This window comes from Podarcis erhardii, assembly GCF_964252035.2.
Source record: "Podarcis erhardii genome assembly, chromosome: 2".
In the NCBI taxonomy this organism is placed as follows: Eukaryota; Metazoa; Chordata; class Lepidosauria; order Squamata; family Lacertidae; genus Podarcis; species Podarcis erhardii.
In genome coordinates this window covers 10927189-10954325 of record NC_138498.1, presented here as the reverse complement: position 1 = coordinate 10954325, position 27137 = coordinate 10927189, and the positions used below count along the sequence as shown (strand labels likewise).

General features: G+C 46.8%; 1 protein-coding gene and 1 long non-coding RNA gene across 2 annotated transcripts in view; one reads left to right on the top strand and one right to left on the bottom strand.

The window, feature by feature from the left end:
* ZNF385A (zinc finger protein 385A) overlaps positions 1-13014 on the bottom strand; it is a 214061-nt gene extending 201047 nt beyond the window's left edge. Inside the window, exon 1 of the mRNA XM_081848984.1 lies at positions 12987-13014. Coding sequence (XP_081705110.1) covers positions 12987-12999 — 13 coding nt within the window. The 5' untranslated portion in view covers positions 13000-13014. The remainder of the gene's footprint in view (positions 1-12986) is intronic.
* LOC309334630 overlaps positions 1-27137 on the top strand; it is a 235790-nt gene that overhangs the window by 66471 nt on the left and 142182 nt on the right. The window lies entirely within an intron of this gene.

Genomic DNA, 27137 nt, shown 5'->3' with positions numbered 1-27137 from the left:
CTCCAGATATTTTGGACTACAATTCCCATCATCCCTGACCACTGGTCCTGTTAGCTAGGGATCATGGGAGTTGTAGGCCAAAACATCTGGAGGGCCGCAGGTTGGGGATGCCTGCACTAGACACCATTGCAGCTCAAGTGTTTCCGGTGTGTTATGTCAAACCCTGATAACACCAAGGTTGAAGGTTTGAACCCTGTATGGGACAGCTGGATATTTCCGCATTGCAGGGGGGTGCACTAGATGGTCCTTAGGGTCCCTTCCAACTCTACAATTCTATGATTCCTTCTTTTCCTCGGCTGCATCGTCGGATGGTACAGCAGAAGGTCGCCCTGTTTGTCTCAGTCCTATGTTAGTAAGGTTGTTGCAAAAGTTGTAGTGCCCTCTAGTGTCCGGAAATGGAAAGCTGGTTTCTCCCTGCCTCTTCCTGCAAACCTCCTTTCCCTGCTCCAAACTGAAATAAATGACAGAGGGAAGGAATGCCTGAAGCTCTGCTCTGTGGTAGGTGGAGGGTGTGTTCATACTTAGCAACATCAGCTTTCCATTCACAGACACAGACAGTAGCTCCTGCAGCCAATCGGAAGCCATGCTGGACATCTGGCTTCCGAAAACCGTTCGGAAACCGAAACACTCACTTCCGGGTTACGATTGTTCGGGAGCCGATTTGTTCAGGAGCCAAGGCGTTTGAGATCCAAGGTACGACTGTATATATACTCAGGGGACAAGGTGGAAAGGCAGGTGATCTTTCCCATACCCTCTGTTATGTACTGAGTTGAATAGGATCCAAAATGCAGGAGTCAGAGTGGTCCTAGAACAATAGAATCCAAAATGCAGCAGTCTGATTGGTCCTAGAACAATAGGATTCAGAATGCAGCAGTCTGATTGGTCCTAGAACAATGCAGCAGTATGATTGGTCCGCAGGAGCCACCCAATCCAGCTCTAGGTGGAAGTGAATCCACAACCTGATTGGCCTACAGGGGAATCCCGGAATTAGCCAATCACAAGCAGCCCATTGTGTAAATAATGTATATAAAGCAGATATTGTGGGGGAACTTCCATTCCTCCTTACCACTATAAGCTGAATCAAGAACATGAAATCCACTCTCGACTCCGAGTATATTTCACCCTCCAACATTTCTCTCATGATTTTATTATTTATACCCTGCTCATCTGACTGGCTTGCCCCTGACACTCTGGGCAGCTTCCAACATATATGAAAACATGTTTTAATAAAACATTAAACATTAAAAAAACCTTCCCTATAAAGGGCTGCCTTCAGATGTCTTCTAAAAGTTGTTACTTATCTCCTTGGCTCGTATAACTCCATACCCTCCAACATTTCTCCGATGAAAATAGGGACGTCCTAAGGAAAAGGCAGGACATTCTGGGATCAACTCAGAAACCAGGACAGCTTCTGTAAATCCGGGACTGTCCGTGGAAAATAAGGATACTTGGGAGGGTCTGATATTCTGAGGATGCATGACACTAGAAAGCCAGGGTTGAGAGCACAAAAATCACTCCTGAATTGCATCATCTAGTCCCAGGAACAACAGTGTAGAGGAGATTTCTTTTGAGGACATGGAAAGTTAATTTCCCTCACCACAAAGGGATCACAGCCCACATGTACAATTGTAGGATTACAGTGGTACCTCGGGTTACATATGCTTCAGGTTACTGTTATGTACTGAAGTTCTCACCCTGGGCCAGCAGGGGGATACTGTAGATAGTTATGCAAATGGAGGATTGAAAGTGACGTTCAGTGATTGGATAGTTTTAGAAAGTTGTTACAGTTACGTTGTTCTGGAGCTCTTCAGTTCAGTTCTGTTCCAGCTTACAAATAAAGAGCTGCTTTGGAAGAATCGCTGTGTCGTCTGATATGTTCACCCACAACTTAACAGTTACATACGTTTCAGGTTACAGACTCCGCTAACCCAGAAATATTACCTCGGGTTAAAAACTTTGCTTCAGGATGAGAACAGAAATCGTGCTCCGGAAGCAGCGGGAGGCCCCATTAGTTAAAGTGGTGCTTCAGGTTAAGAACAGGTTCAGGTTAAGAACGGACCTCCAGAACAAATTAAGTACTTAACCCGAGGTACCACCGTACACGGCAGGACTTCTGCATGCAGCTTGAAGAGATACCTCTAGCCATCATGCTGTACCAGAATTATTCTGTTTAAGGATATTTAAGAAGCTGCCTCCTATTGATGAGGACCATGGATCCATCTAGCTCAGGGATGGGGAATCTGTGGCCCTATAGTTTAGAGCTAATCTGACCAAACTCTCACCACTTTCCATAAGAAATGCCTTTATTGAGCTGTGTTTCCAAGTTATGCCCACTGCAGTCTTGGATGGCCAGTACAACAAGGCCCCTTATGCAGACAATGTATCTTGTGGTCAACCTCAGGTGGAAGATATAACTCATTATCTGTTAGCCTGCCCTTTATATAGAAACCCAAGAGACAGGTTTCTGAAACCTTTGTGCACATAAGCAAGCAGGTACACCCCATCAGGAATGGTTCAGTTTCTTTTGAGTAATAATAGCTTCAAAATACACAAAGTGGCCCTCTATGCACTGGCTGCAATAAAATCAAATCAAATCAGGAAAAAAGGAGTTAGATCAGCGTTTCCCAAACTTGGGTCTCCAGCTGTTCTTTGACTACAGTTCCCATCATCCCTGACCACTGGTCCTAGCTTGGGATGATGGGAGTTGCAGTCCAAAAACAGCTGGAAACTCAAGTTTGGGAAACCTTGGGTTAGATGAAATCACTATAAGTTGTTGTGGTGATTCAGAGGTTTAATCTGAAATCAAGCTAGTTTTAAGCTTGTTCGTGTCTCTCCTCTCTCTCACACACATTATGGATATATATTCTGTATTATTAATGTTATGTACTGAAGTTCTCACCCTGGGCCAGCAGGGGGATACTGTAGATAGTTTTCACTCAGGTCCACATATGCAAATAAGGAATTGAAAGTGATGTTCAGTGATTGGATAGTTATAGAAAGTTGTTACTGTTGCATTGTAGTGGAGCTCTGTATAAGCTGGCTGAACCCTTCAGTTCAGTTCAGTTCTGTTCTGTGAATAAACAAGAGCTGTTTGAAGAATCGCTGTGTCGTCTGATATGTTCACCCACAACTTAGCAATTAATATCATTGCTACAAGTTTGTCATGGCCTTTGGCTAGAATAATAAACTTCTTTAAAAAACTGAAAATTTGTTTTGCCATCCTTACCCTAGGTGTCTTCCCCTTGTGCCATGGTTATTACTTTTAGATGTCAAAGATAGATTTTAGACTTCCTAAACGAATTTCCCATGATTCCAATGAAAACTTTTTAAAAACACACCCAAAAAGTGCCATGAGCAGAAAGTGGTGAGGGGAGGCACCATTGGCAGAATCTGTCCCATGGCCTGGAGGGTCCTCACTCCTGGTTTGGGAGATCAGTATTAGAATCATACCAAACTTCAGTTTACTGTGAATATGTTTTCATTGTTCCCCAAATAAACAAACCTGTTTTTTGTTAATTCTGAGTAATCGTCAGTGAAACCCGTGCTTAAAGGGGTTTGAACGATTACCCCCCAATACCTACACCTACGCCCATGCTGTTAGCACTGCAAGACTGCGGCAAATTAAAATGGATCTGATTTTTAAACACTCGTTTAGCCTGGTTACTTCACCTGCTCTCACGCTATTCGTGATTGGCATATTATTTTAAGGCTTTTTAAACTGAACGCACAAGGCGTCTTCAGGGCATTTGCAGTGGAAAAGGCAGAATCAAAAAGCTTTTCAATCAAACAAACAAGCAAAGCGAGAGGCACCTATTTTTACCGCAAAGATTTCCGAGCGCTGGAACGGGAAGCCTGCTCAGCGCCCAAAGCCATTGTGACAGGCCCCTAACAAGGGAGAATCCATCAAACTGCACGCACCAGGCAGGGGTGAAAAATGCTCGTCACATTGCAGAGTCCACTTTTATTGGGGCAGGAAGCGCCGGGGCGGGGGGCAGACTTCAGCTGGGGTATAAACATGATTTACATGTTCCAGGTGCATGTGTCCAGGCCAAGTTCCAAGTTGCAGCTCCAACTCCCTCATTAAAGAGCTGAGAATACCTCCCTCGCTAAGCTATCTATATTTAGCTTCCCTTGTGGATGCCGGACACATTCCCAGCCTCTCTCAGCCCTAGCTAATCTTCCTCCTGGGAGCCTGCAGTCAAAGCAGCTCTTTTGTTTACTGCCCTACATTGACTCGTCATCTTCGATCCCAATGACATTGCAGGCAGACGCATCACGGCAGCCAGGTTATGATGTCACTGGCAGAGGATTATGTCCTCACCAGGAGTGGGAGCCAGTGGAAAACGAGAAGAGAAGATTCCATTGCCCCTGCACATAAAAACTTGGCAGCGTTGCCAAGAGACTGCATAACTCTCCTGGTGGGACACTGGAAATGCCTGGAAGTGCAAATTGTGGGATATTGGGGAGCCATGGGCCCCTTCAGACATCTACTTTATTCAGCAACTATCCTCATTTGCTGGCGCAAATTTTAGGAGGTGGTTAGATTATATCCAGTCTTTATTGAGCATTCATTCCAATTTGTTTATGACGCAGTGATATGACAACGAGAAATTATCCGGCAAGCATCCGGATATGCTTGTGGGGTGTTTATGAGCATTCCCATTAATCATTCATCCATCCCGTTCTTTTTGGTGCATTTTGCCATCATTTTCCAAACTGCATATATATATATATATATATATATATATATATATATATACACACACACACACACACATACATACAGTGGTGCCTCGCAAGACGAAAAGAATCCGTTCTGCGATTCTCTTCGTCTAGCGGTTTTTTCGTCTTGAGAAGCAAGCCCATTGACGGCTTAGCGGATTAGTGCTATTAGCGGCTTAGCGGCTTTTAGCAGCTTTTAGCAGCTTAGCAGCTTAGCGGATAAGCAGATAAGCGGCTTAGCGGCTTAGAAAAAGGGGGGAGGAAGGGGGAAAAAGTCGGGAAAACTCGCAAGACATTTCGTCTTGCGAAGCAAGCCCATAGGGAAATTTGTTTTGCGAAGCGCCTCCAAAACGGAGAACCCTTTCGTCTAGCGGGTTTTCCGTCTTGTGAGGCGTTCGTCTTGCAGGGCACCACTGTGTGTGTGTGTGTGTGTGTGTGTGTGTGTGTATATGGACTTTTTGCAGTTTTATATACAGTGGTACGTCGGGTTACATACGCTTCAGGTTACATACGCTTCAGGTTACAGACTCAACCCAGACAGCTAACCTAGAAATATTACCTCAGGTTAAGAACTTTGCTTCTGGATGAGAACAGAAATCGTGCTCCGGCGGCATGGCAGCAGCAGGAGGCTCCATTAGCTAAAGTGGTGCTTCAGGTTAAGAACAGTTTCAGGTTAAGAACGGACCTCCGGAACAAATTAAGTATTTAACCCGAGGTACCACTGTACAGTATATAAAAAGTGGATTTGTTACAGTAGGGTGATAGGGCTCATTAATGCATTTTAACTGAGCAAACCTACATGTCAGAGTCACCCGTGGTCCCAGCTCACAAGAGACCAAAGTCCAGTCCGGCTTATGTACAAAAGCTTTTATTGAAGAACATTCTTAGCTTTACATCCGAGCTCCGTGGCTCTACGTCTGTTACGCTTAGACCGCTGAAGTCCCCTCTGAGTCAGTCCTGCCTCTACACCAGTTTAAGAGGCTTGTACTGGTCCACCTCTTCCTCTCTTTCCTTTTCCGCAGGGTCTTTCTGCCCCCCTGTGTTCTCTCCCTTCGGGACTCCCCAGAGGCTGAATCCTCTGCCGCCTCCTCCCCCCTCCTTCGGGCTTTGGGACCAGGCTCCTCCCCAGGACTCTCTTCACTTCCGCGCGCCTCCCATTTTGAACTTGGCGCGCGTACGTTGCTCCTGACCTTCCCTTCGACAGTTACACTGCTCTCGATACTACTTTCCTCCCCTTCCGGCAGGACGTCTTGCCCTGATCTCCTTCCCCTCTCTGCTTCCTGTTCTGCTCCTTCTGACACACTGGTCACTCCTCCCCCCTCACTCCGTTCCGGCGGAGCAGCCGGTCCCGATCCCCAACTCCCACTGGGGGTTCCCCCTTCGTTTCCCTGCTCCTGACTGCTTCCCCCTCTAGCTCCCCTTGGCTTGACCAGAGGGGCTCCCTTTTGGGAGTCCTCCGATTCACTGGACGGACTCATGGACAATCTTGGGTCATTGTCGTCCTCTTCCTCGTCACTCTGGAATCCTTCCCCCTCGCTCTCTGTCTCCTCCCTCATCTGCGCCTCTCTCCCTGAACCCCTGACACTACAGTTCTGCTATGCGTTTATGTGCCTCTTGCAAAATAGTGACAAGTCTGAAGGCACCCTATAGCTGCTCCTGCTTCCAGACAATTTACTATCTCTCCCTCTTGCCAGCCCCACTTTGGTCAAAACTGCTCCCAATCAATAGCTGTGCTTGTTTAGGGCCTGCAGGGACTGATAAGGTTTAAATCTGAATTGGCTACCACTGTCAGCGGTGGGAACAATGTTTTGTGTCTGATGTACAACATGCTGCTGCAAAAGATGTTTCTGTGCTTTTAATAGCAGCCCAGAACAAGAGGGAATTTCAGGAAGTAAAAAATTCTCACCTGTGAGGCAGTGTGATATGAAAAGCTGCTAAATCCCAGCACTTCTCTGTTCTACGCAACTCATAAAGTTACCCCAGGATGAGAGTAATCAGACCTCAGCAAAGCTGTCAACCTTTCCCTTTTTTGTGGGAAATTCCCTTATTCCAGCGCCGTTTCCTGCTGCTTCCCGCTGCTATCCCGGATTGTTAGATATCCCGTAGACTGTCCCCGGGACAGGTGAGGCTGCTGATCCCTTATTTTCACATCTGAAAGTTGACAGCTATGGACCTCAGGCTGGTCATATCTACTTCACTTTTAACTACAACCCCAAGATCTACCAGTGTTATAATCAAGTGCAAAGAAAACAACAACAAAACAGTAAGAATTAAAGAACAGGTCTGCCTCTGAGCACATTCTGTGCTTAGGAATTTGTTTCCTATCCTAGGCTTGACCTGGGCTCAAAGTCCTTTAACACCAAATCCACTCCAGGTTAGCGGCAGAAGCAGCTGGCATTGTAGGGCAGTGCCACAGAGCAGAACCTTCTATCCTAACGCTAGCTTGGCGGATCCTTACCAGGGTGGGGCAGTGGCAAGGTGGGGGGGGGCGCTGTACTGGCACGAGTACTGGGCTGGCACTATACTCATGCAGCCCTGAACTTTCTGGTGCCCTGCCTCACCCCTGAACCATCCCGGTACGTGGCAGCAATGCTGGGGTCTGGGAGACAGCTCTAGGGCACGGCCCCAGTGTGCCAGTCGCGCCTGCTTAACTGCTTTCTTTTCAGCAGCCTGATGTAGGTGGGGGAAGTCATTTAGTTGTTGCTCCTGTGAACTATACTTGGAGTCCAGAGTGGATTTCATGCTCTTTATTCAGCTCATAGTGGTGAGGAGGAATGGAAGTTTCCCCGGAATGTCTGCTTTATATACATTATTTACACAATGGGCCCCACATGATTGACAAATTCTGGGATTCTCCTGTAGGCCAATCAGGTTGCGGGTTCACTTCCACCTGGAGCTGGATTGGGTGGCTCCTGTGGACCAATCGGACTGCTGCATTCTGGACCCTATTGTTCTAGGGCCAATCAGACTGCTGCCTTTTGGATCCTATTCAACTCAGAAGATCTAGGAGACCTGCCCTCTGGACTAAATGTATACCACAGACTACTGGCCAAATTCCAGTAGACAAGCTGTAGCACTTCCTTGTTGCTGGGGTTATTGCAAGTAGGGAAAGCCCAAGGTGGTGCCCTCCAGATGTTATTGGACTCCAACTCCCATCAGTCCCAGGCAGCATGGGCATCGGTCAGGGATGATGGGAGTTGTAGTCCCGCAACATCAGAAGGGCACCACTTTGGCTACTCCTGTTGTAAAGAATGTCAGTCTAGGTGGCTCTTCCTCTTCCTCTGATCTGGCAAGGCATTTCCTATGTTCCTAAGCCAAAGTGCTCAAGATCACTTAACAGAGAGTGCACATCCTTCTTTTGTCAATGCAAAATACATTAGTGGGCCGAGTGGTGGAATTCTATTTAAAACTAAAGCGGGTCATGCAAGACCGGGAGTCAGTCTGCCCAACCCTGCTTTATTGCCTCTGGTCATCCCCGAGCCTAGTCAGAAGAGACAAGCTCCCTGGAGCTGACCCAGGGCTGGCTCCTTTCTCAATGGGATGCTTTCAGAAAGACCCAAGCCTTGGCTTCCCTCACTGCTTAGGATGAGGTAGAGCCAGGGCTCGCTGGCCCACGTCCCAACCTCCCAGTGCTATTTACAGGCTGCAAAGTTTGGGATTCTTCAGCTGCTCTGGCCCAGCCCATGGATTGGCTGCGGTCCCTCCCACAAGCTGTGGGCGAACTGAATTCCCGGGCTTCTTCAAAAACCGCTTCGATCAGGACAGCTAGAGAGCTGCCTTTAGCCTCCCAAAATGGCAATCTCTCCTGTGAAGCAGGAGGCGATGTTTGCCTGTTTCCTCTCCCATTTATAAATTGCTAAAACAAAAGGTAGTTGGATTCCAGGGTACTTTGAAGTAGCCCCTATGGATGGGCCAATTGGTCAATTTGGGTCTCTCTCAGTTTCTCATTTTTCTAAGCTTAAACTCAGGTCTTCACATTTCAGCAGCAACTTGTGATTGCTGTACAGTGGTACAGTTTTCGAGTGTAATCCATTCCGGATGACCGTTCGAGTTCTGAAATGTTCAAAAACTGAAAACTCAATACAGAAAACTCAATACGGAAGCCGCGTGGCATGTTTGACTTCTGAGGCATGTTTGAAAACTGAAGCAAGAGACATTTGAAAACCGAGATCACTGTATTTTTAACTTTTCATGAAACTTCATCGGTGTCTTAATGTGAATTTCTCATACAATCCACATTTCCAGAGCTGTTGCAAAGATTATAGAGACTGCGTCTACAAGCACAGCAGAATGAAATGGAAGGGTGGACTGTGCCACTTCAGGGTGCAAGTGGCAGGAATCAAAATTTTGAATGCTTCCCTACACAAAAAGAAAGAGACTCTGTGTAAGCAGAAAACTAACACTGGAAGAGGTACATTAGAACCTTTCTTTCTGATGCGTTCGGTTTTAAGCTAGCCCTCTTCCTGACACGTTAGTTTTCTACTTGCGAGGAGTTTTTACATGGCGCATTTAAAAATATCATGCACCAACACATACCGCACACAGTCTTGAATGGTACAGTTCATTTTACTAGCTCATTCTGCTGCAACTATATACCTAATAGGCCAAAGATCAGGTAGGTGAGATGTCTGGGACACTAGAACGGTGCTGTAAGCAGTGTATTAAAAGAGGGTTAGCTGTGCCACAGGCATCATGTGGTCATCACTTTTGTTTAATTAAACAGAGGAGATGCGCTTCCCGTTGTTAAAGAACAGCAGCACATTGTTCTATAGCTAAAGAGAAAAGTGACACATGAAATTGGTAGGAGATTACTGTAGACCAGGAGTGGAGAACCAAGATGTTGCTGGATCATAACTCCCATCATCCCAGACCAATGACCATGCTGACTCAGGCTGATGGTAGCTGCAATCTAACAACTTCTGAAAGACCACAAGTTCCCATCTCTGGTGTAAAGGAAGTTTTAGCCTTGCGTGGATTCCCCATACCCTATTTTTAAAAGGCTGCATGATGACTCCTATGACTGCTTTTAAATGTTATCAGAACACAAGTATGATTGTGACACGAGAGCCAGTGATGACACTGGCACTAGCCAATAGGGGCCTTTTCAAGGCTGTAATGTGTAATACAATGTAACCCAGCAACCAGGAACCAACAGGACAAACCAGGAGGCAAGGTCAGAAATTAGGTCAGAACCAGAGAACAAGCCAGGGTTGAAGACCAGGAGCACGCTAGAGCTCAAGAAGCCCTTGTTGCTCAAGCAAAACTCAACTGGCACAGGACGCCTCTCTCATAACACTAGAACTCGTGGACATCCAATGAAGCTGAACGCTGGGAGATTCAGGAGAGCAGATTTTAAAAAGTACAAGCAGTGAACATTTTGCACGTGTTTGATTGGAAGGGTGGCAAACTGAACAAAGCCAGCGAGAGAGACATCTGTCAGGAGCTGAAGTCAGGCGTAAGTAACAATAAAACACCCAGAGTCAGTTAACAGCACAGGCCTACTGATCCCAGCAACTCTTCCCAGCAGGTCTTGCCCCAATGAGGCAGCTGAATGAAGCACGGAAGGTCCCTGCCTTCCCACGTCTGCCTGTCCCCTCCTCTCCAGGGTTTCCCCCAAGCAACCACAAACTGCCTGCCCTGAACACAACCCATCTCTGCTCTGCTCTGTGTATTCTAGGAGACCGGGGAGTGGGGAGCTGGTCGCAGCAGGAGTGGGAGACTTCTTCAGAAGGCTGCCTGGTCTCTGCCTGTTGGCCCTCCTCCTCTCCAGTCTCTGCTTCTGCCTCTGATTTTGGACTGCTCTCTGCTCCAGAGTCTTCCTGCTCACTAAACCCTGTTACCTCTTCAGTTGCCGACACTTCCTTCTCCCAGTCTGCTCCCTCTTCTCCCTCTGACCACTCATTGTCACCCCACCACCACTCCCTGAGCTCTGAGTCTTCTTCTCTTGGGGGGTTCCCCAACTGCTGCCTCCCACCGCTCCTCTGCATCCAGCCAGTCCCTGACAAGACAGCAGTGTGGATCCTGCTGCTCGCTGGCAAGAATCAGCCTTTGGAAAAGAGGCTGCTCATGCTATTTCCTCCATGGGGAACTGACACTGTTTGAGAGACTAGCATTGTCTGCCAGGGTGACTCCCTGCTGCTAAGCTTGCATGCTTGTAAATGAACAGATAGCACCCAAAATGCTAAGTCTCAATATACCCTCCTCTCCGGGGCAGGGAACCCACTGCAAAAGGCTTTTCCTGGAATGGCCTTTGAATGCACTCTGCACATGGTCAGAGGCATTCTCCTCTTCATCTCAACCTGTTCTAGGCCAGCCTGAGCCCCGGAGAAGCCTTGCTTAGCACGGTGGCTGTGCATCGCACCCGCCTTCAACAGGCAAACATACTGTAAACATTTCTTTCCCTGTCATTGCCAGCAACAAAGAGAACGTCTCCTGCTGTCAGGCAAACAGTGAGCGCAAGGCTTTCTCTCATTCTGACTTCAAAGGCGGCGTTTCAAGCATGGAGGAATTCCAGCCATGCTGAACAGGAGACCCACACAGTCCTTGTGGGAGAGTGTGTGAGAACTCAAGAGTGCAGTTCATAGTTCCAAGTCATCTTTCTCAAACAGCAATCGTCCCCTCTTACATTAACGCCAGCGGTCAAACTCTCTCCACTTCTTTCCACCTCAGGACCCTCTGTACTAGGACTGGTTCTCAACAACATGATATAACATCAGCTAAACATTGTGATATACAGTGGAACCTCAGTTTCTGAATGTAATCCGTTCCAGAAGACCGTTCGACTTCCAAAACGTTCGAAAACCGAACACTGAAAGCGGAAGCCTCAATACAATATAGGAAACTCAAAACAGAAGCCGTGTAGCACGTTCGGCTTCCGGAAATCATTTGAAAACCAGAGCAGTTACTTCTGGGTTTTTGGGATTCGGGAACCAAAACATACGACAATGGAGGTGTTCAACAACCGAGATTCCACTATACCAATATATCATGATGCCTGAAATAAGGATGGAGCTATGTAGAGGCATCAGCTGGCAGTTTTCCCCACACTGTGATTTTTGCACAGCACACACACACACACCATGATTTGCAATATATTGCCAGGTCAAAAATTATGAAACCGATATCACGATATGGACTTCAAACTGGTTTTGGACGAAATATTCATATATCTCCCAACCGCACTCTGTACTTCAGTGGAGATCAAACCATCATACAATTCTCTCTCTCTCTCTACACTCATTGGCCCCAATTTCAGGGAAAAGTAGACTCAGCTAGGAGGACTTAAAGTGAGACACAGAGGATTAGGAATGCCTTGGTGTGTGTCCCGTACTCTAACCACTACACCACACTGACTCTCTTGTGATCTGGAAACCAACTGCAACAATCTGAAAAGCGCTACCAGCTAGACAACTCTTCCTGGGATGAGAGAGGCCCAAATGCTCCTGCCTGGAACTCCTGGGGAGCCGTGTTTAGGAGGACACCCAGATGCCAATTAACAATTGAGGGGGCACATGAGGACCGAAGCAATTAATGTCACATGCCGTTAGGCCTGCCGTATCACTTGCAGCTATAAATACCAATAGAAAAGGGACAGGCTCAGTGGCAGAGCATCTGCTTCACATGCAAATGCTCCCAGATATATAATCCCCAGCGTCTCCTGATATGGCTACGAAAACCCCTGCATCTCAATGCCTGGAAAGCCATTACCAGTCAGCACAGATCGCTCTTCCCCAACTTGGGCCCTTCAAGATGCTTTAGACTACAACCCCCCATCAGCTCCTGCCAGCACAGGGCCAGAGTTAAGTACCAGGTGAACCAATGCAGGGATGGGGTCAAGGGTCAGCACTAGGGAGGAAGGGGACTCCATAGAGTCAATGTTGGATCTGCAGGGTCCGGCAACTTCCCATAATGTTAAAACCAGCGCCCCTGTGTTCCTAGTGGTCCAACTCTGTATAAGGCAGTTTCATACAGTCCTCTGGAAACCTGCCAACCAAACCTGTACTTAAAATAAGACTTTTATTCAAGTTGGCTTGCAGAGTATGCTCGATACTTTCCGGCAGGGACAGCTCACCTCTGGCTCTCCAGATGTGGTTGGACTTCAGACCCCATCATTGTCCCTGACCACTGGGCCATGCTGGTGGGAGATGGAATCCAAAAAGATCTGGAGGGCCACAGGTTGTCCGCTCCTGCCTTAGGAGAAGATTTCCTAAGCGATCCAGCAATCATAAAAACACCAGCAGGAGGAATGCTATTGTATCCCTTACCTGTGCCCAACATGTGGATGAAATCCAGAGAGCGGGGCTCTAAGAACCGGTCACATGAAGATGCAGATCCAGGAAAGGTCAGAGGTCACCAGTGGAGGAAAGCTCAAGCAGATGCAGATGCCACAAGAGAGACAGGAGCCAAAAACCCCAGTGGAAGTCCTGCAGGGTCTGTCACCATCAGAGCTGGTCAGAAGGAGCCACTAGGAGGAGATCCATCATGCAAAGCGACCTCACATGGCAACCCACCATGAGAGATGTCTCAGGAAGTGGGTTACAAGGAGTAGGAGCCGTGCGGGGGGGAGGCTGATCCCACCGGGGTGCGTCCCAGTTTGCTTGCCAAAGCCACCACGGCATGACACAATGGGGCCGCTCTGTCTCACTGCATCTCTCATCAAAGGCAGAGCGAGAAGGCAAAGACGACAGCAAAGAGAGGACTTGAAAGGCGGCACGCGGACGTCAGGGCTTCACCAGTCCCTTTTGCAGAGGGATGCAGAGGCAGGAGGAAGGCAGGCAGACCCCCGGAGCCCAAAGGAGGCCTGGACGGGGCATGGGGACCGGTGTCTCCCTTGCTCAGCTTAGCCACAAGCTCTCCCTTTGGCCGTGCAAGCAGCTGACGCGGGCGCTGGGAATTCCTCTCCTTGCTGAGCCAACAAGTTCTGGGAGCTGGTCCCGAGAGGAGGCAGGACAGTTTGCACAGCTGGGAAGTGGTGTTGGCTTTCACCCGCCGGGAGAGGTGGAAGCGAGCCGCCGTGGGGGCCCTTCTAAAAACCAGCAGAGGGGCAGCAGGTCTTACCCAGTGCAGAACCAACACTGGGAAGCCTTGAACTTACACACACACCAATCACAGTCCCCAAAAAAGGACCGCAGTCTCTTGGGGTTGCCACCTTCTCTGCCTGCCCTCGCTCCTATGACCTGAGTAGTGGGCTTCCCTCCCCAATTATCTTCCTGTCCAGGGAAGCTTTATCAGATCAAGTATCTCTCTTCTTTCACTGCCCGGGTGTCATACTGAAATTGAAGGGAGCCTGCCACAGTTGGAGGCAGCGATGCTTCTGAATGCCAGTTGCTGGAAACCACAAGAGGAGAAACTGTTCTTGAGCTGTAGACTTAGACCGGCCATTGGCTCGATCCCGCAGGCTCTTCTTATGTTCTTAAGGCACAAGAAGGCAGATCCACTTGAAGGAAACAACTCTCATGTTCTCTCCCATAATCTCTGCGTCTTCCAGTTAAGTTGACTGGCCAGTCTGCTTAGGACAGAGGAAAGGGTGGGTGTTTTCATAAAATGCATAGTTGGCATATGTAATTCATTGCTAAGATAGGATGATGCTCACTAACTAGAAGATAAGTAGCTTACACATGCACTTCTTACATGAAAAAAGGGGGGAACCATGTTTATTTCACTCCATTAATTTAGGCCACAATCCTGTACACACTTACCTGCGAGTAAGTCCCACTGACCTCTAAATATCATCTGTTGGTTAGAGTGCGCTGCTGATCATGCCAAGGTCAATGCCCATATAAGACAGCTTTATACTCCTGCACTGCAAGGCGGTTGGACTAGATGATCCTCAGTAAAGATAAAGGTAAATGGACCCCTGACCGTTAAGTCCAGTTGCGGACAACTCTGGGGTTGCAGTGCTCATCTCATTTTACTGGCTGAGGGAGCTGACGTTTGTCCGCAGACAGTTTTTCCAGGTCATGTGGCCACCAAAGTCGCTTCTGGCAAACAAGAACAGCGCACAGAAATGCTGTTTGCCTTCCCTCCGGAGTGGTACCTATTTATCTACTTTCACTTTGACGTGATTTCAAACTGCTAGGTTGGCAGGAGTAGGGACTGAGCAATGGGAGCTCACCCCGTCACGGGGATTTGAACTGCCGACCTTCTGATCAGCAAGCCCTAGGCTCTGTGGTTTAGACCACAGAGCAACCCATGTCCCTTTAGATGATCCTCAGGGTCTCTTCCAACTCTACAGTTCTACAATTCTGTGGCAAACAATAAGGAGGGACTGCTATCTTCATGACCTGCTTGTGGACTTCCCAGAAGCAGCTGGCTAACCACTACAGAATAAAGAAAGATGGGTGGATTGGATGACCCTGCAGTGCACCTTCTTATGCTGTAATAACCTTTAAAGGAGACATCATGTGCCTGTATACAGCTTTGACGGTTGATGGCCAGAAAGTTAAAATGTAGCATGGGAAGAATGGCAGATGAAGTTGATAGACTATATGGAACTGACGGAAATGACTGGCAGAATCCGAGACCAGGGAGAAGAGTCGGTGGAAGAAGACTGGAAAAAGTTTAAAGATTATCTACAGAAATATTGTAAAATTAATGAATGTTAGAAAAAAGGTGGATGAAGCTATATGGCTTTGGCAGAAATGTTAGAAGGAACTAGGTATAGATAGATTGTTAATGCATTAAAAAGGAAAAAACTAGGTTACAATATGTTAAAATTAACTTTAAGATAGAAAATAGATGAAGATGGAAAGGACTTGCTGAAATAGTTAATTGAAGTGGAATGCAAAAAGGGAGGCGTTGAGGAAGTCAATGAAACAAGTGTATGAAAGTTAAGATTTGAAAATATTGGAAGTGTTTTTAATTGTTTTTGTTTTGTTAATTTAATGTTTTATGTAGTGTTTTTGTTTTTGTTTCTGTCTTTGTATGTTCAATTTTTCTTTTTTCTTTTTGTAATTTCCAAAATCTTAAAAAATATTATATAAAAAACCCCCAGAATGTTAAAATGTAGCACTGGGATTTCTCCCCCCTGAAAACCTTGCAGGCTCCCTCTAAGAAAATGTTGTGGCCCATAAAAAGCAGGCAAAGGATATCAGTAGCACTTAGTTAAAACAACAACAACAACAGCTTATAGGGGCAGGTGGGGAGGGTTGTAGGGTTCAAGGTGTATTTTTAATGAGACACTGCCCTCTCGCGGTTGTCCTCTGCTATTGCACTGAGGCTATATATCCTATGCTCAAGAACACAGGAAACGCTTGCCAAGCTTGTTCTTTATAGCAAAGAGGTGCTCACATATGACCACCTTAGAGTGCAGTGAAGTCTTCTCACCCCAGATGCATTTCACAGCTCTCAGCCCCCTCTCAAGCTGTTCACATCAGCAAAGCTTCATTAATGTCAGATTCGTTTCTGTTTGTGTACACACCAAGGGAGTGTTGACAGGTGGGACCCTACATAAAGATGTCCGCACCTTGGCTGGAGCAGAAAGCCAGTCGAAGAACCAATGCATCAAACAGCAGTACAGTGGTACCTCGGGTTGAGAACTTAATTCATTCTGGAGGTCCGTTCTTAACCTGAAACTATTCTTAACCTGAGGTACCACTTTAGCTAATGGGGCCTCCCACTGCTGCCGCCACACGATTTCTGTTTTCATCCTGAAGCAAAGTTCTTAACCCAAGGTACTATTTCTGGGTTAGCGGAGTCTGTAACTTGAAGTGTCTGTAACCCGAGGTACCACTGTATTTTATAACATATGCATTTTGGATAGCACCCTGGGTTCGTGGACTAAAAGCCCTGCCCTGGAAACACAGTGACTGCACAGTAAACAAGAGTATGAACACAGCCCAGCTCTGACCACTGGCCCATCTAGCTACACAACGACTCTTCAGGGTTTCAGAAGGACAGGATGCTTCCCTCCAGGGCTGTCTCAAGATGCCAGGGACTGAACCTGGGAACTCCTCAATGCATAGCATGGAAGTATATCTGGTTGGAGGAAGGCTTCACTGGAGTAAGTGTTTGCCATGACTCAGCCTCATAGAATCATAGAGTTGGAAGGGACCCCCAGCCCAACCCCCTGCAATCCAGGAATTTCAACTAAAGCATCTGAAGTGAAAGACATGAGGCAGGAGTTGGTAATGCAGGTGAGCTGCACACAGGTGAGCTGCAAGCAAGCTGCCGTCCAGCTCTGTGGAGGCTCCTTTTATTGACACAATATACAAACCCAGGCAGATACCTTTTGGGCTGTGACCTTTACATGCCTTCCAGTCCCAAGCTATTTTGGCACCTGTTTCCACCGTGTCATTTTCCCCTTGCACAGTGTATGACGAAGGAGACAAAGGTCTCAGAGACAAAGGTCACAGACAGGACACCGCAGACTACTGAGATCACAAAAGGTTAGACAGAGGGCAAGATGTTCAGACAGCTGTGGCTTTATCTGTGAGGGGGAATGTGCCCCGCACCCCAAAGTCATGCGTGCAGGCAGCTGAGGCTGCCCATGGGTGGGGAGTGTGCTCTGCACCCAGTGATCATCCCTACAGCATCCATGGCAGATGGACAGCCAACCTCTGCTTAAAAACCACGAAGGAAGGAGTGTCCACAAGCTCCCAAGAGAGTGCGTTCCAATGTCGAACAGCTCTTGCTGTCAAAAAGTTATTCTTAATGCTTAGTCGGAATCTCATAGCTTGAAGCCATTGGTTTGAGCCCTACCCTGCAGAGCAGAAGAAAACAAACTTGCTCCACCTTTGACGTGACAGCCCTTGAGATTATAACAAGCATTCAGTCCCCAAATGTGTGTTTGGGTTAAAGGTGGGTCCCTGGTCTGCAGTGCTGACTGGTCGCGAGGAAGGCAGAGGCACCAACAGCAGGTGTAGCCAATGACAGGCAGAGCCAAGTAAGTCTCATTTTTGTCCCCATCCTCCTCCCATGCTGAGTTCTACAAGGGCAACACTGAGACTTGCAGCTATGCATACCCTCCAACATTTCGCTAATAAAATTAAAGATCTCCAGTGTCATTTTTCTAGAAAAAGAGGTGCTGGAACTCACCACGAACACCTCCCTCACTCTCTTAGCAATGGTGCCCACCTGAGAGGTGCCAGAACTGAGATCTGGTGAGTTCCAGCTGGAAAAAAGTCCTGGGGATATCCTATTCCATACCCTCCAACATTTCTTCAATAAAAATAGGGACGTCCTAAGGAAAAAGCAGAGACATCACCTTGCCAACAAAGGTCCATATAGTTAAAGCTGTGGTTTTCCCAGTAGTGATGTACGGAAGTGACAGCTGGACCATAAAGAAGGCTGATCGCCGAAGAATTGATGCTTTTGAATTCTGGTGCTGGAGGAGACTCTTGAGAGTCCCATGGACGGCAAGAAGATCAAACCTATCCATTCTGAAGGAAATCAGCCCTGAGTGCTCACTGGAAGGACAGATCCTGAAGCTGAGGCTCCAATACTTTGGCCACCTCATGAGAAGAGAAGACTCCCTGGAAAAGACCCTGATGTTGGGAAAGATGGAGGGCACAAGGAGAAGGGGACGACAGAGGACGAGATGGTTGGACAGTGTTCTCGAAGCTACCAGCATGAGTTTGACCAAACTGCGGGAGGCAGTGGGAGACAGGAGTGCCTGGCGTGCTCTGGTCCATGGGGTCACGAAGAGTCGGACACAACTAAACGACTAAACAACAACAACAAAGGAAAAGTGGGACATTCCAGGATCAAATCAGAAACCAGGACAGCTTCTGTAAATCCGGGACTCTCCCTGGAAAATAGAGACACTTGGAAGGTCTCTGTGTACGCACTGTATCTTTAAAGCACATTTGAACTGCATTTCCTCCTCAAAGAGGAGCACTGCAGTTTAAGGGTTACTGGGAATTTCAACATTGCGAGGGGTAAACTACAGTGCCCAGAATTCTTTGAGGGGGAAATGTGCTTTTAAAGGTATAGTATGCGTGTAGCCTGTGGGGGAGTAAAAAGACGGGTAGGTAAAGGACCAAGGGGGAGGCACCCCCTATTTTGCCCTAATGGACTCAACTCCATTGCTTAGTCTGAAAACACTGTGGTCTAACAACCTGGATCAGCTTGGTCCTTTCCAGCTTTCCACACTCATGGCTATACCCACTAGACTGGAAGCCAGACCGGGAATCAATATTTGGGAGCTAAAGCTGGATGGATTCCTTTCTTTTTCTTTCTTTCTGGTTTTGAAAACAAGGCACCAATGGTCTTTTAGCAGAAAAGCCTGGGCAGGCTGCCTAGGGAGAAAGATGGATTTCCCTTCACTTACAATCCCCCAATTAAGATTTGATAACCCGTCTAAGAGAGACACTTTAGCCAAGCACAAGAAAATGAGCTTAATGTAAAAATGATAAGTGGAGGGAATTAAGTCCCCTGCCAGCTCTGGAGTGCAGCAAGTGCCTTGATGTCTGCCATAGATCTGAGACACCGGTCCCGTTTGACACAGCGGCCCTTAAGCGTTTTGACATGGAAGATCAAACTATATGGAAAGAGCCACCTCTGCCGCCTTTCCCTCCCTCCTGCCAGATCCTAGGAGTTTTGGCTTGCTAGGCCTTCTTCATGCACCCCATAGTCTGAGACTTGGGGGAGGGGGCAAAGCTTGGGGGGCCGGGGGGGCCCCCGGGCGCAAAATTCTGAGAGGGGCGCAACCAGGTGCCCCTGTTATGTACTGAGTTGAATAGGATTCAGAATGCAGCAGTCTGGTTGGTCCTAGAACAATAGGATCCAGAATGCAGCAGTTTGATTGGTCCACAGGAGCCACCCAATCCAGCTCCAGGTGGAAGTGAATCCGCAACCTGATTGGCCTACAGGTGAATCCCGGAATTAGCCAATCACGTGGGGCCCATTGTGTAAATAATGTACAGTGGTACCTCGGGTTAAGTACTTAATTCGTTCCGGAGGTCTGTACTTAACCTGAAACTATTCTTAACTTTAGCTAATGGGGCCTCCTGTTGCTGCCGCGCCGCCAGAGCACGATTTCTGTTCTCATCCTGAAGCAAAGTTCTTAACCTGAAGCACTATTTCTGGGTTAGCGGAGTCTGTAACCCAAAGTACCACTGTATATAAAGCAGACATTCTGGGGGAACTTCCATTCCTCCTCACCACTATGAGCTGAATAAAGAGCATGAAATCCACTCTCGACTCCGAGTATATTTCACTGGCGAAGAAGGTAGTATTCGAACCCATGCAGTGTTATGTACTGAGCTGAATAGGATTCAGAATGCAGCAGTCTGATTGGTCCTAGAACAATAGGATTCAGAATGCTTTTCAACTCAGTACAAAACAGCCCCCCTGACAAGCTACCTGCTGTGCTCCTGCCGCCTTACAGAGCCGCAGGGAAGCAAGCTGCACCCAGACTGGGCCTTCGACTTTTACGGCTGGAAAGGTGCCTCCATCTCCTTGCATGCCCTGCTCTTGGGCTGGCTGAGAGGCAAGGGCCTGCCCAGGCTGTGAGGCAGAGATGGTTGGAGGTGGCAAGGCCTAGGGAGCTCTGAGCACTGGTGGCCAAGGCTTAGGCCAGGGGGGAAGAGTCTGTTCCTGTGGAGGGGGGAAGAGGAGGCTGTGGCAGAGGCCGAGCCAAGGTTGCTGCAGTCAAAATGGTGGCACCTCCACGCAGCACTCCAGTATGTGCCCCCAACCCCGTGCCTCACCACCGCCACCCGCATGCTGAGAGAGAGAGGGAGAGGGCACCAGGGCCACCCACTGAGGAGGGAGGCAAGAAAACGCCCAAGGGGGAAGCCCCCCCCCCCGAATGCACCTTCTGCCCAGTCCACCAAGGGGTGCAACACTTGCCCCACCCCAGGCACTGGCAACCCACACTATGCCACTGCTTGTGGAGCAGGGTATCTTCCTCTTCTTCTCTGGCGATCCCTCATAGCCAAGTAAGATTGCCTTCCATAAACACGGTTTTAACAATGAGTCCATAAGTGACTGTGGAGGCCAATTCTGGATCCACACGTCTTCTACAGTGGGGGCATTGTTTTCCAGGCGGGAGTTGATCACGGTGTGGATTTGCCAAGCATGCCTTCCTCTTAGCACGTTTCTCCCATGCTTCCGGAGTTTGAGTGTCTTCAAAGCCCATGACACCTTTGGTAAAGGCTGTTCTCCAACTGGAGCACTCGCAGGCCAGTGTTTCCCAGTTGTCAGTGTTTATACCACATTTTTTTCAGATTTGCCTTGAGACAGTCTTTAAACCTCTTTTGTTGACCACCAGCATTATGCTTTCCATTTTTAAGTCTGGAATAGAGGAGTTGCTTTGGAAGACGATCATCAGGCATCCACACAACATGACCAGTCCAACGAACTTGATGTTGAAGAATCATTGCTTCAACACTGGTGTTCTTTGCTTCTTCCAGTACACTGATATTAGTTCGCCTGTCTTCCCAAGTGATGTGTAAAATTTTTCGGAGACACCGTTGAAGGAATCTTTCAAGGAGTTGGAGATGGCGCTTATAAGTGGTCCATGCTTCACAAGCATATAGTAAGGTTGGTAGTACAATAGTTTTGTAAACAAGCATTTTGGTTTCCCTGTGAATTGGTTACCCTTGTGGAGCAGGGTATATGGGGCTGCCAGCTCTTAAGAAACTAAAATGTTACGGTTACAGATAGGTAGCCGTGTTGGTCTGCCATAGTCAAAACAAAACAAATTCCTTCCAGTAGCACCTTAAAGACCAACTAAGTCAGTTCTTGGTATGAGCTTTCGTGTGCATGCACACTCAGTGTGTATCTGAAGAAGTGTGCATGCACACGAAAGCTCATACCAAGAACTGACTTAGTTGGTCTTTAAGGTGCTACTGGAAGGAATTTGTTTTGTTTTAAAATGTTACGCTTAGGCAAGGCCCACAGATGTGCCACAACAGTAACAGTACAGTGGTACCTTGGTTCTCAAACGCCTTGGTTCCCGAAAACCCGGAAGTAAGTGTTCTGGTTTTCGAACGTTTTTCGGAAGCCAAAGGTCCGATGCGGCTGTCGGCTATTGTTTCTGGGGCGCTGGCACCAATTAGAAGCTGCGCCTTCATTTTCAAACATTTCGGAAGTCAAACAGACTTCTGGATCGGATTAAGTTCGAGAACCAAGGTATTTGGCGCTTTTATTTTTGCTATTTATTTTGCGTTTTTGTTTTTGAGGCTCTTTTGGTTAATTTGTTTTTGTGACTGTGTGGAACCCAGTTCAGCTACTGATTGATTGATTGATTCTGTGACTGCGGAAATGGATAAAAGCTATCATCAGTGACTATCATCAGTGCAGGTAAGAAAAAAAAATAATTTTAATTTTTATCATCTGCAATACTGTCTTATTTATTTTATAGTACAGTACATTGATTACTGGGATGCGGGTGGCGCTGTGGGTTAAACCACAGAGCCTAGGACTTGCTGATCAGAAGGTCGGCGGTTCGAATCCCCGCAACGGGGTGAGCTCCCGTTGCTCGGTCCCTGCTCCTGTCAACCTAGCAGTTCAAAAGCACAGCAAAGTGCAAGTAGATAAATAGGTACCGCTTCGGCGGGAAAGTAAACGGCGTTTCCGTACGCTGCTTTGGTTTGCCAGAAGTGGCTTAGTCATGCTGGCCACATGACCCAGAAGCTGTATGCCGGCTCCCTCGGCCAATAAAGCGAGATGAGCGCCGCAATCCCAGAGTCAGTCAGGAGTCAGGAGTGCCTTTACCTTTACCTTACATTGGTTATTGCTTTCATTTTAGGGATCAGTGGTCTTGTTAGATAGTAAAATTCATGTTAAATTGCTGTTTTAGGGGTTGTTTTTAAAAGTCTAGAATAGATTAATCCATTTTGGAAAGTGCGCCTTGGTTTTGGAATGCTTTGGTTTTGGAACGGACTTCCGGAACGGATTAAGATTGAGAACCAAGGTACCACTGTATAGAGATATGAATGGCCAGAAAAATGGAAAAATTCAGAAGAGGGGCAATGGAGCTTGGAGATGCATCATTGGGGGGAAATGGATGTGGGAGCGGGGATGTAGGAGTACCTTTTATGTAATATTTCTTGTTAGACCGTTGCTGTTTTCAGTTATGTGCTAGTAAATTCAGACTGTGTATTGACAGTTGATTTGGTGCTCTTGAGAAACAGACCCACTTCCTCAAGAAAAGGCCCTGGGAAGCATGAGACAAAGACAACTTTGTCTAACCTCCCCACAAAAAACCCAGAATGAATGCTGAATACACAGGTTGTCCGGACGCGATGTGGTGAATTTTGTGTCTTAAAATTCAAGTCCTTTCCTCTAAAGAGTTTGCCTTTTAATTATTATTTTTTAATCATTTGGCTGCTCTTCTTATTTTACCTTAAAATGTGTATTTTATACTGTATTTTATGCTGCTTTTGTTGCATTAATTAAGTGTCTTAAATTTGTTGTTAGCTGCCCTGAGCCTGGTTTTCTGAACTGGGAAGGGCGGGGTATAAATAAAAATTTAATAATAATGATAATTTGCTGTGACCTAAAGTGGCACCTGCTTCTGGCTCTCTGCACCAGTGCTAGCAACGCCTTAATTAATTTCCCTCCTTGGAACGAGTTATCTTCAACCCCAGCATTTAAATCAATTACCGTATTTTTCGCTCTATAACACGCACCCGACCATAACACACAAATAGTTTTTAGAGGAGGAAAACAAGAAAAAAAAATATTCTAAACAAAACAGTGGATGTATGATTTTTGTGGTTCATGCTGTGGCCACAGACATGTGATCTGACAGTGAGTTTGGAGTAGCCCAATGCAAAAATCCTGAGGATCCATGTGGATCCATGCTTTGTAACCATGTTTTTGCACCACTGTGGCCCCAGGCAACAGTGGGTGCATGATTTTTTTGGTGCAAGATGTAGCCATGGGCATGCTATGTGATCTGATGGTGAATTTGGGGTGACCCAGTGCAAAAATCCTGAGGATCCATGTGGATCCGTGCTTTGTAACCACGTTTTAAGTGGGGAGGGAAGGAAAAGCACTCAAGGGACAAGGAGCATGCGTGGGGTGGGTGGAGAAGGATGCTGCTAATAATGCAGGAGAGGGGTTTAAGGGCAGAAGAGGCATGCGTGGGGTAGGTGGAGAAGGATGCTGCTAATAATGAAGAAGAGGGGTATAAGGGGAGAAGGCTCCTCTCCTCTCCCACTTTGCTCCTTTAAAGCAAGCAGGCTCTGCTTTTCTTCCTCCTCCCCGCTCATCCCCGGCTTAGCGAGCTGACAAACTTTGCTGCTATGTAGCGAGCTGAGTGGGGAGGAGAGAGGGACAGAGAGCCTGCTTGCTTTAAAGGAGCCAACCGGACAGGAGCCGCTTACACTCCTTTCCTCGCCCGCTTTGCTCCTTTAAAGAAGCAGGCTCTCTGTCCCTCTCTCCTCCCCACTCAGCGGCTCTTCTCCCGCTTTGCTGTTTCAAAGCGAGCCACGGAGGAGGGAAGGAAGGGGAACCATGGATCCTCTGCTCACGACTGCAGCAGATCCCCCCCGCCACCCGTAGGCATTCCCTCCATAACACGCACAGACATTTCCCCTTACTTTCTAGGAGGAAAAAAGTGAATGTTATGGTGCAAAACATACGGTATTTAATGGGTGGGTTTCATTATGCCATTTACTTGGCATGTATGAGGCAGTTGATGTGTGTATGAAAACTGCATGTGAGCGCAAGTACTTTTTAAAAACAGGCTGAGGTTGTTTGGCAGAGCCCTATTTGCCCTTATGGACCAACCTTAATGCCTGGGAGCTGTCTTTTAAAATGCAGCAAGAGGTTTAGTGCAAAGGAGAAGAATTTTCCTTGCCCCAGGCTTCTCAGACTTGCTTGGAACTCAGGAAGCAGGTGGAGATTGCGTTGCTCAGAAGGAAAAAAAATCTCACTTTTCCTGAAAAACAGCATAACAATCTCAATCCACAGCCTGCTAATACTATCTCAAAGAATCATAGAATCACAAAACGGTAGTTGGCCGTCCAACTTCTGCTTAAAAACCACCAAGGAAGGAGTGTCCACAGCCTCCCGAGGGAACCCGTTCAACTGCCAAACATCTCCTTCAAGCTTTCCTGATAAGGCCTGGTTTCCAGACCCTTGATCATCTTGACTGCTCTGTTCTGCACAATTTCCAGCTTGTCACCAAGCTAGATCTCACCAAGTTCGTCAATGTGTAGCAGGCTTGCCATCTCGTAGACCTCCAACCTCAAAGCATGAAAGGAGGAGGGGGGGTATTTTATCACTTTTCTCGGTACAGACAACTGAGCAAATTTGTGGCAGATAATATTCCAACTAGATGAGCTGGTTGTCTGCACTGGGCCTTACATTCATGATATCAAATAATAATATTATTATTTATAATAGGCTTCTCATCCTAGTCTGAACCAATGTTTACACTGAGGTGTCCAGCACAATGCAGTTGATGCAGCCTGATGACAGGGCAAGGTTCTTGTGGCAATGAACCCTACAACATGTCCCCTTGATCCTTGGCTCACTAAAACTTCCCAAGGGGATATGGCTGGGTGGATCCTGGGTGGGGTCAAGACATCCTTGCAGGAGGGAGTGGTCCTGGCCGTCTTAAAAGAGGTGGTGATTTGACAATTGCTGAAATCCTCCATCCATTGACTGGTGACATCGCCTTGCCACAAATAACCTCTTTCAGAGAGGATTGAGGTAGGATAGCTCTAAGTATTCTTGGAGGAAACCAATTGCCTTGACTCATTTCAACAGGGGCTCTGGCCTGTTTATAGGATTGTTTTTTGTTTTTTTAAAAAATAATATTTATTAAAGTTTTAAAAAATTACAGAAAGAAAAAGTAAAAATACCACATTAAACAAAAACAAAACAACACATCACAGTATATAAAATAAAGAAAAACAGGGAAATAAGACCCATTAAACAAAAACAAAAACGCAGAAAAAAATTACATCAGATCTCCTCATTACTAATCTTTCATTAGCTTATTTCCTTGACCTCCTCACACCTCCCTTTTTCGTATTCTAGGTCAATTATCCATTTCAGCAAATCCTTTCCCTCTTTTAAAATTTTTGTCCTGTAAATTGTCTTAATATAATGTAGCTTTACTTTTCCTCCTTTCACCAATTAACAGTCAGTTATTCCCAAATCCTTTATATCATTCCTGCTAAAATCATATAATATTGTTCCAACATCCTTCTAACAGATATTAATTTTACAATGTTTCTGTAAATAGTCTTTAAATTTCCTCCAATCTTCCTCCACCGACTCTTCTCCCTGGTCTCGGATTCTGCCAGTCATTTCCGCCAGTTCCATATAGTCCATCACCTTCATCTGCGGCCTGCTTATAGGATTGGATCAGCCTTGGTTGTCGTGGTGGATGACCTTTATCTGGAGAAGGCAGAGGAAGTGTGCCTCTGTTTTTGATCTCTGAGCAGCTTTTGATAGCCCTGATTCCCTGATATGACAGTGGGAGCTCTGTTTTACAGTGATCATGGTCCTATCTCCAGGGTCAGTTTCACTGGATGCTTATCTCTCAACTGCCCCCCTCCCTTCCCAGCAATTATGTGGTACAGTGGTACCTCGGGTTAAGAATTTAATTCGTTCTGGAGGTCCGTTCTTAACCTGAAGCACCACTTTAGCTAATGGGGCCTCCTGCTGCTGCTGCGCCGCTGGAGCATGATTTCTGTTCTTATCCTGAAGCAAAGTTCTTAACCCGAGGTACTATTTCTGGGTTAGCGGAGTCTGTAACCTGATGCATCTGTAACCCGAGGTACCACTGTACCATCTTGTCCACAATGCTATCTGATATCTGCATGGCTCCTAGGCAAAACATGTACTCTTTGTTCATTGTACTACATGTTCTATCTTTGATCACAGGCTCTTGTGAAATCGTACCACCTCCAGGACCAGCCCAGGGCATTTTGCCACCAGAACCAAAGCTGAAAATGGAATTACGATGTCTTGCTGCTACAAAAAAAACAAGGTTTCATGACAACACACAATCTGTGCATAGAGTACCATAAGCTCTTCAAAATTCAGGACAACCCTCTGAAGAATCCCTCTGTTCCAGTCAACCAAAACTTGGCACTATGCCTAGGTTACAAAGTCCACACATAAGTAAGCAAACTGATGTGTTTAAAACTTGCTTTCTTTTTATTGCTAAGCCAACCAAAGAAACAAAGATAGCTGCTTTACACTACTTTAAAACTGGATGGTTATAGTTACATATATATCTCAGAATCCCGAATGCAGCCATTTCTCTGAGCGGCCTAATAGTTGAATTTCATTTGTTGGCTGTCCTCAGAAAAGCCTAAACACATTGCAGGAGAAAAGTCCTGGGCTGAATAGGTTCACACTATGGCAAGTGCAACTAATGGAAGAAAATACAGTTCACAAAAGCTTTGGTCCAAAAGGAACTTCCAATCCTAATAATAATGACGATGATAACAAACCCTCCAAAATATAAGATCCTGCCATCATCAGCCCTGCTTTTCAACATG